Here is a 10501-nt window from a genome sequence, read left to right as displayed (position 1 = left end):
ATATTTATTATTTGAGATGTTAATTTTTTTTTTTTAAGGAAGGAAAAAACTCATCTCTGCCTCTACCGGGAGTCGAACCCGGGTCCATCGATTGCCGGACGAGTGCTCTGACCACTAAGCTACAGAGGAGATAGAGATATTCCTTCGCTGGAGCGTATATATGCCGAACGGAACCGTGCAATCGACGGTGAAACCGATCAGCTAACAGACTTTGATGCATCTCCTGAAAGACAGGAAAGTGGGCATGGAGCTGGGAGGTAAGCTCATGGAACATGACCAAACGAGAGGTAGTCCGCAGGGCTCGTGCTCGGGCCCCCTTATGTGGAACGTCACGGTGGACGGCCTACTTAAACAGTCCTGGGAAGAGGGAGTACGAGTCCAGGCCTTTGCGGACGACATACTCATAGTCATGGCCACAGAGAAATGGAAAGAGATGGAAGGAAAGGCCACCAGGACTCTGGATCAGATGGCCAATTGGCTACACAACAACGATCTGGAGCCGGCAATCGAAAAAAGTTCTTACCTGTGGTACAGTTCAAGAATCAAGAGACCCAAGATAAGGATGAAGGGAACCAGGATCCCATGGAAGAAGACGATGAAATATCTTGGGGTCACTCTGGACAAAGACCTGGACTGGATATCACACGTAAAAACCCAGGGAGCCAAGGCGAACGCTAACCTTCAAACATTGGCGAGCATGGCAGGCCCAAGATGGGGACTAACGCAGAAGCTCAGAAGGATACTGTACGACCAGGTGGCTGTCAAGATAATAACATACGGAGCTGCTGCGTGGTACCAGGACCCATCAGAGAAGCTCAAGAGGCAGCTGGACAGCCTGCAGGGAGGTTTCCTGCACCTTCTCACAAGAGCCTACCACAAGACGTCAAAAGCAGCCATGCAGGCCATCGCAGGAGTTCCCCCACTGAGTCTTCAGACGGAGTATGTCGCCAAAGCAGCTATGGTGACAAGACTCAAGAGGAACATTAGTCTGGGGGAGGCCCAATACCAGTGGAGTGAGATAGAGCAGAGAAGGATAGGCTGGGATATGCACCCCGCCACCGACATCCAGGAGAGCCAGATCATCACCCTGGAAGAAACGGGCCCTATCTCATACGAAGGAACCACCATATTCACAGACGGTTCTAAAACCCAGGATGGAACGGGTGCTGCCTTCGTGAGATACGAGGATGACGTAGTAACCCAGAAGTGGAAGCAGAGGATATTGACAGGGTGCACGATTTTCCAGGCGGAGCTCTTCGCTCTAAGAGAAGCGGTAAGCAGCTTGGAAAACACAACGACCCAGTCCAAAGTATACACAGACAGCCGATCCGGCCTGGAAGCCATAAGAGACCCCCTCACGAGACACGAGGACGCCAGGACCGTCCGCAGGGCTCTATTAAAAAATCCAAACATCCAATTGAACTGGGTTCGTGGCCATGTCGGAGAAAAAGGGAACGAGGAGGCGGATCGATTGGCCAAGGCAGCAACCTTGAGCCGTACGATCCTCCTGGAAAAGAAGATTCCAGCAGCGACTGCAAAAAGGATAATAAAGATTCACATCTTTGGAGAATGGCAGAAATTCTGGAACCACCCCGCCACACATGGGAAGTTAACCCATAGGGTCCTGCCCAAAATACAGTGGAGAGAGAGATCTTGCAGCAGAGAGAAGACGATATTCTTCTCGGGCCACGGGCCGTTCCCCACCCACTTCCTCCGCTTCGGGATCTCAAACAATGACAAGTGCCTGTGTGGAGGAGTCGGAAGCCCATTGCATTACGCAACAGAGTGCGAAAAGACCTCAGATTTCCACCTGGTTAAGCCGCTCCCTCAGTTGGAGCATGAATGGTTCAAAAGGATGGAGAGAGATGGAAAAGCAATGGAAACCATCAAGACCTGGTTAAATTCCTAGAGGCCAACCAGGAACATCTCCACACCAAGAGGGATGAGACCATCCAGACTCCACATGAAACGCAACAACTGAGGAGGAGCGAAAGACTGAGAGCAAGGGCAGAAGCCGAAGACAGCGTCGATAGGGTACTCTCCCAGGAAATAGAAGAATTAGAAGACGAAGAATACGACACAGAGGGAGAGCAATCGGAGAGAGAAGAAGCGGTCGAAATATGGGAAGACTCTGACTTCAAATAGGATGATCCAGTGAAAGAGTAATCAAGAAACAAAGTCCCAATGATCAGTGTTTAAACTGTGAAGCACCCAACCAAAAGCTGAGGAGCTTTTGAATAATCGAACAACCCCCTCCCCTCATGCTGAAGGACCTGGCACCTGGTTGGACCAATGTGACACGAAGGGCTCACACTAGCCAACAAGCCAACGAGGGAAGACATGGGTCCAGGACCTGGCGCTTGGCCACAGAGAGGAACAGGGGGCTCGGGCTCAATAAAGCTGGAAAGGACATCAGAACAGCTCATCGGAATAAATTGTATAATAGAAATATTTAAATCTGTATATACTTTTTTTTTTTTTTTAATAATGTGTTTTTATATTCAATGTTCATGTATTTTATATTTTATATGCATAATAAAGCACCCGACATCGCCCAGCCCCTCATCCGGGCAATGGCTAAAATTGACAATGGTCGATAGAGCCTGGGCGGTGCACGGAATGGAAATGGAAATGGAATGTATTAACAAGTGGAGAGCGACATTCATGTCATATATATAGCCATCTGGTGGCTCGTCGTCCATGAGCTATTAGCTGATCGGTTTCACCGTCCATTGCACGGTTCCGTTCGGCATATATACGCTCTAGCGAAGGAAAATCTCTATCTCCTCTGTAGCTTAGTGGTCAGAGCACTCGTCCGGCAATCGATGGACCCGGGTTCGACTCCCGGTAGAGGCAGAGATGAGTTTTTTCCTTCCTTAAAAAATTAACATCTCAAATAATAAATATCTTCACAACATCCAGTCTTCTGTATATGTTATATTAACAAGTGGAGAGCGACATTCATGTCATATATAAAATTATATCTCAAAGGTAATAAGTTTAAGGTCCTCTATGTTGGAGTATGTGGGGGACTGATAGTATTTATGGTTCTACAAACATCTATATTATGAATAGACACTATTGATTACAAATTTGTTTTACAGTCTCCACCCCATATTTTTGTACCATAGTTAATATATATATATATATATATATATATAATATATATATATATATATATATATATATATATATATATATATATATATATATATATATATATATATATATATATATATATATATATATATATAGCAGAATAAAACAGTACATAATATAAATCATTCAAGAAGTTAGTGGTATCTTTGTGTTTGAGATGAAAAAGTTTGTATTTAATGAAACGAAGTTTCTTTGAAATTTCATCAGCGTGTTTTCCATATTTTAAGGTATCTGACTACCTTTCTTGTCACCTTTCCTTAAAATTGTACTCGAGTGAACTTTAATAACATTTTTTAATTGAAAGTGCCTCGAAATAGTGGAAACAGTGACAAATTTTGGTCTGCCTATGACATTTTCTATGAAAAAGTAGTTTTTATGTCAAATTTTAGGCAAAATTCACGTGATATTCGAAAAACGATTACAAAAACTTTTGTTAATGAAATGCTTTGTGATTTTCACAGTTCATTTAGCTAGTAATGTTGCAGGTTATGAAGTAAAGTTTAAAGGATTGCATGATATGCTCATAAGTTACACCTAAATACGTTTATGTACGTGTGAATTTTTTGAAATTTCATCCTGCATTTCGTCTATAAAACACTGCAATTCAAAAAATATATGAAGTAGACCTTAGATTTTGGTTCATAACCTCAAAAATGTATAGCGAAATATCACATTAAAATTTCGTAATGATGCAATGAATATATTTTTACAAATCATGTCACAAACTCAAGTAAAATGTCAAAAATAGGATTCTTCGTGCAACACGTTTAAATATTTATTCGCGTATTACTTGTATGTAAAAACGCAACACTAAAGTGGACGTAACTTTGATTCTAAGCGTCATGTAAACAAAACAAGGTCTGATTTGGAATTACAACAAATAGGGCTTTTATATATAAAAAAAAAATGAAAATCTATATTTTTTCTTCCAAAATGACGTTTTCAACGTAGTCGGATACCTTAAATTCTGATTAATATGGAGACCCGGGTATTTTAATTACTTCGACTTTAAGTATTTACTACAAGGGCAATCAGTTTTTATAGACCAGGTTGGACTGTGAAATTTTAAGTTTAGATCAATTTCAGTGTTAATTAAATCAAAATGAATATACAGGGTGATTATAAAAAAAACTATCCCGACATCTGGGCCCCTAACTATCATACCATTCACAGAAACTGAATGAAATTTTGGCATAAGGTATTTTGATGTATGCGCTCAAGAATGATATGGAAAACAACAGCGTCACTCTAACAGTTACGGTTACAGTGAGAAAATTTCGAAAATATCAAATGGCAACACCAAGTTTTTTGTATTGGAATGTGATCTCCACTGTGAAAAACCCTAAATAGCGTTCGAACGGCAACTGTAGCATGGAAATCACCGGCGCGGTAGATAGGCTAAAAGTGAGGACAACCAATAAGGACAGAGAAGCAGCATAAAATAAAGCATTTTATTGTGTTTCACAAATTTTCCACGTGACCTTGTGGAGGACTAATCAGGCTGGGATCTCAGCCGAAGAAACGGTGTGACGAATGAAACGAACATTAATGCTCTGGTGCACGGCAAAGTCCTTTTTACTTTTTCCTTGCCTAGCCCCGGTGATTTTCGTGCTACAGGTGCCATTCCAACGCTATTTAGTGTTTTTCAGTATGGAGATCGCACTCCAATACAAAAAACTTGGTGTTGCCATTTGATATTTTCGAAATTTTCTCACTGTAACCGTAACTGTTAGAGTGACACTGTTGTTTTCCATATCATTCTTGAGCGCATACCCCAAAATACCTTATGCCAAAATTTCATTCAGTTTCTGTGAATGGTATGATAGTTAGGGGCCCATATGTCGGGATAGTTTTTTTATAATCACCCCGTATTTAGTTTTAGCAAGATTTAGGGATATATATAACCCTATATATCTAATGAAACGAAGGTCATGGTTGATCTCATCTGTTAATGTATTAATGTCGTTTGAGGAATACAATAATACCGAATCATCTGCATATGTTATCATGGTTCTGAAAATGCTTTATTTGCAGAAATCACTTATAAAAATTAAGAAAAGTAATGGGGCCAAATTTGATCCCTGAGGGATCCATCCCTCTGTTTATTGTAGTATAATTACTTAATTGATTCTGTACTTTAACTCTATGTTGACGATTGTGAAGATAAGAGATGAACCAATTTTTTTATATTTTTTGTTTTAATTTTTTACAAAAACCCTATTTTTTGGGGTTCAAAAACAGACCTTGTTTCGTTCATATAACGATTAGAACCATAGTTACGTCCATTTAGTGTTTTTTTTTTACATGAAAGTGTATCGTGAATAAAACTTGAACTGCGTTTTAGGATGAATTCTATTTTCGACATTTTACTTGAATTTGGAAGATGATTTCTAAAACTCTATTGCATTCTATCATTACGAAATTTTAATATGATATTCTGACATATATTGTTAAAGTTATGAATCAAAATCTGAGGTCTATCACATGTATCTAGAATCCGCAAGTACAGGCGAAATGCCATAAATGCCTATATTTTTGACAATTTTCGAATTTTTCTTGTAAGAACACCCTTTTTTTAATTTTTCCCGCCATAAATGCATATTTTAACATTGCTTTTAAGTTTGTTCGTGAATTCTAGAGGCAATATTCTGTAGAACTTCGATATTTTGAGCATGGAGAACTTCAAAAGACTTTGATTTGGCCAGATGGTGTTAGACATTAATTCTTTTATTTCAGACAAACGCAGCAATGTATGATAGAAGTTGAAGAAAAATTAGACGTACGTTTTTCTCCTTATCACATATCTCGCTCATGTATCGGACTACATTGAAAATGTATAGCTGACCGATCAGTGTCTTAAGAGGTCATCAGTTGAGGTCTTAGCTCACCCAGGACATGCGAGATTTGGGAGGGATCTGGCCCTGACGCCCATATTGGGGCCCATTTTTATTAATTTTTTGTTGATTATGGTTCAACATTGTAGCTGCGCTTAAGCTATAAAAATGATAACGAATTATTCAAATGATGCAATGAATAAGGGGCCGTTCAATTATTACGTCAGCAAATTTTTAGTCATTTTTGACCCACTCCTCCCTTGTCAGCGAAAGCCAGCAAACCCCCCCCCCCGCCCGTCAGCAAAAATTCGTCAGCTCTGCCCCCTACCTCCTAACGCATATTGGTGGGATCAGAGACGTATCCCCCGACGATAAAATTTAATTTTTTAATGCAAAAAATATTTTTTTATATTTTTTCTATTGATTTCAATGCTATTTGAAGGATAAGAACTTAACAATTCTTTTTAAGAAATTCATTACGACCCACCCTATAAGCCACAAATGCTAAACCCAATTGCCCTTATTGGTATTTATTTTCCTACATTCTTATAGAACTTTGTAAGACGAATCTAAAGACACCTCACATACGGTCAGTTGTGAAGTGTCGTATGTGAGTAATTATATGTAACAAAATTATATGTATTGTTTATAATTTTAATTTTTGATTGGGTTGCTGTATTTTTGAAATATATGACATCCATATTTGTTATGGGCAACTTTTCTCAGCCACCTAGTTGGGCATTTTGCCTGTTGTGGCGTTGTATTTGTATTTGTATATAGCAGCCCGGGTTTCCAATCTATACCAGTTTCTGAGATGTGTATGTAACGCAATAGTTTTCGTACTTTATTTTTTCGACAATATTATATTATCCAATGATGTCATGCAAAGCCGCAAACACTCTTATCACCACACAAATCGAATTTTCATCTTTTCTCCGAGATATTGGATATTGTTTTCGCACGTGTTGTCCATACGTTATTCGGATTCAAAGTCTGAACTATTTTCATGGAGCTGAAAAAATCGGTGTATATAACGAAAGAACGTTAAAATCTGGTAGTCACGTTTCATTGAGGAAAAATACAGAAGAAAACTGAATACGGCAAAATAGAAAACATCACCGAGATTAAATAGGATTGCAGCATGGGAAAATGAAAGGAACACATGCCTTTCAGCTTGGACAATTGCATGGTCATTCATTTTGTCAAGATTCATTGAAAGACTGGTTATATGTGGAGATGAGAATTACAAGGAAGACGGGTACTCTACGTACCATCTGAGCTATGCTAGCGAGAGACCGGGGTTCGAGTCCCCTTGGGAGCAGTGATGAATTTTGTTCCTTGTAATCCTCATCTCCACATATAACCAGTCTTTCAATGTGAATCTTGTATTAACAAGTGGAAAGGACATTTCTATATGTATTCATTCATTTTGGTTCGAACAACCCCCGTTTCACTGACGAGTTGCATATTATTATCCCAGGTGCAACTAGGAACACCGATTTGGGAATTATCGGGGACGAGCGGCTTAGGTACTCTGATTATATTGATAGTTATTCTTGATTGTATTCCGCCGTTGGTCAAAAAATCAAACATAATACTCGGTTTGATCCGAAAAAGGTCTATTCGCGTTTTCCTAGTGTCAACCTCTCGATTTTTCGAGTCTTAAGTATATGCTGGCCTAGAGCACGCAGTACGGTTTTGAAGACCCCATCTTCAGAAGGATATACGTAGACTTGGTTGAAAAGGAGCATTTTCGTTGGAACAACGTAGGCGTCGTGGAGATATGATTGAGGTATTTAAGATTTTCAGCGGGGGGGGGGGGGTCGATATGATAGCTCAGGAAATATTGTTACGCCGTCTTTCAAATGCTTCGACTCGGGCGTACCAGTTTCGATTAGATGGGGATATTTCTATATCGTTGTGTCACAAGTTTTTCTTCAACAGGAAATGCATGGAATAGTTTATCTTCTGATCTCGTGAATTCCCTCTCAATAGACATCTTCATGGGGAAATATGATAAGGTGGGTGGAAGGAATCGAAAAGTTATCAATATTTAAAGAATAACCCCCCCCCCCCATATTTCTATGGGCAGGTATTTTAGTTACTTTTTCTGGCTTATTATTTTTGAGTAGCTGTATTTGGAATACGAAAACCGTAATTTTATGGGCTTTTTCTTCTAATACTATTTACTTTTATACATATTTTTATTTTCTCTTTTTTTTCCAGCCACCTTGTAGGGAAATTCACCTGCTGTGGTTTCTGATTTTGCATATTTTGTATTTGTATTCGAGTAGATGTAACCAATCGGCTTGTTAGTTGTTTTTTTCTGAAAGATTTGAGAAAGAACTTTCATATCACTCTTTTGTAGTGTAGTCCCGGCCTTGAAGTAATGCGATAAATACAACACTGAATGGAAGTCGATTACTTTGCAGCTAGTTCTTATGCAGTATCTCACCACTATTTATTGACTGAAATCTTTTTTCCTTTCCTAAGGTGTATTGCAGTGTCCAAAAACTATATCTCGAAACGGACGTTTATAAAGGACATAGTGCACGTGTTACTCTTGTTATCCTCCGTTGCAAGCTATAAAAATATCGCGGAAACTCGTTATTCTTCGTCGTAAAAATGACCCAAGGCCAACGAACTGATCCCGTGCAGGAAAAAAAAAACCGTATAAAATCTGTCATTAACGCGACTATACAGTTTTTTTATTATTTCGTTTTTATGAGTAGTTACTACGGTTTGCCACACCAAGTGAAATACTCATACATTCTGGAAGACAGGGGCACTATCATTCCCCCATGATTATGAAATGATAAACCGGGAGAAACTGACGCTAGCGCTCGTGATTACAATGGTTGTCCATTCTGAGAGCGCATGCGTATTAGACACAAATAGATGTTTAAGAATTGATATACAGTAGAATCCCGTTATAACGAACTCCAAGAGACCGGAGAAATCACTTCGCTATAACGAAAATTTCGTTATAAAGGAATTCCAGGTTCATGCATTGTTCCTATGTAAGCTTATCTGGGGGATTAGAAATGTGTCCGTTAAATCGAGATTTTCGCTATATCGGTATTCGTTAAAACCTATTTTTCAGAAATAATAGAATTTATTTCTTTTGTTTTTAATGTTAATGTTGGTTCTACGGACATAAGCACAAGTCCAGGAAACATACAGAAATATTTTTTTTATGAATTTTTTGATTATGTCTAAACTGAAGGATCCGAAGGGGAAAGAAAACGGAGAAATTTGTAAAAATCAATCCAAATCTGAATTCGGCCGGTAAAAGGTTAAACGTCCCGACATTCTCGGAGGTGCGTGGGGTCACGATGCGCTTTCTGCAGGGGATGGCGTATCAACCAGCCGACCAAAAACGTTTTATTACTTTTCGCATAGTAAAATGAAAGTATTTGAGGTTTTGTGATTGTATTGTAATAATTTTTCTCAAAAAATAAATAAAAACATTAATTTTTCACAAACTCAATGCTATCGCGAGTTTAAAATAACGCAATCCGAATCTCAGTCAGCGGTTCCCTCCACTTCTTGAGCAAGCACGTTTCCCCTCCGTGTATTCGGAGGGAAACCCAGAGAATTATCCGAAGAAGTAAAGTAAGCAAAGGGGGAAAAGATAGAGCTGTTTTGGGGAAAAGGGATTCGAACCATGAACCCTTTGGTTGCTTCTGTTATTCTGTGTCGTCGTCCGGACAACTGCTCCACTCTTGATGCCAGCCATTCGTAATTAAATATACTGTATCATTTCTTGAACATCTATTTGTCTAATGCGCAAGTGCTCTAAGAATGGACACCAACAGTAATCGCGAGCGCTAGACGTCAGTTTTCTCTCGCATATTCTTTTTATAAGCATGGGGGGATAGTAATGGTCCCTGTTTGCAATGAATTATTCGGGTGTGGAAGTATATTTTGACCGACTCACAATATTTTAATGAGAAAGGATGCTCTTTCAGAGGGGATTTGCTAGATATGCATTGGATATTAAAATTTTAAGTTATTTGGAATATACCAGAAATATTCATATAAAATGATGTAAAAAGATATTCATATAAAATGATGTAAAAAGATATTCATATAAAATGATGTAAAAAGATATTCATATAAAATGATGTAAAAAGATATTCATATAAAATGATGTAAAAAGATATTCATATAAAATGATGTAAAAAGATATTCATATAAAATGATGTAAAAAGATATTCATATAAAATGATGTAAAAAGATATTCATATAAAATGATGTAAAAAGATATTCATATAAAATGATGTAAAAAGATATTCATATAAAATGATGTAAAAAGATATTCATATAAAATGATGTAAAAAGATATTCATATAAAATGATGTAAAAAGATATTCATATAAAATGATGTAAAAAGATATTCATATAAAATGATGTAAAAAGATATTCATATAAAATGATGTAAAAAGATATCGTATATACATATATGTATTAAAGATATTCACAAAGATTTGGAAGATAAAGTGCAT

The 10501-nt window shown here is 38.1% G+C and overlaps 1 protein-coding gene across 1 annotated transcript; it reads left to right on the top strand.

The window, feature by feature from the left end:
• Positions 1-244: 244 nt before the first annotated feature.
• On the top strand, positions 245-1909 carry LOC149066233 (uncharacterized). Its single transcript, XM_089253095.1, has one exon. The coding sequence runs from the start codon at positions 245-247 to the stop codon at positions 1907-1909; it is 1665 nt and encodes a 554-aa protein (XP_089109221.1).
• Positions 1910-10501: the final 8592 nt, after the last annotated feature.

The sequence above is a fragment of the Pholcus phalangioides genome, unplaced genomic scaffold (genome assembly GCF_987345545.1).
Source record: "Pholcus phalangioides strain wild (caught in Gottingen) unplaced genomic scaffold, Ppha-v1.0 ptg000032l_1, whole genome shotgun sequence".
In the NCBI taxonomy this organism is placed as follows: domain Eukaryota; kingdom Metazoa; phylum Arthropoda; class Arachnida; order Araneae; family Pholcidae; genus Pholcus; species Pholcus phalangioides.
This window is presented reverse-complemented; position numbering and strand designations above follow the sequence as displayed.

Excerpts from the sequence above, each read along its gene's own strand:
- LOC149066233 (XM_089253095.1), top strand. The coding sequence starts at position 245 with ATGGAGCTGGGAGGTAAGCTCATGGAACATGACCAAACGAGAGGTAGT.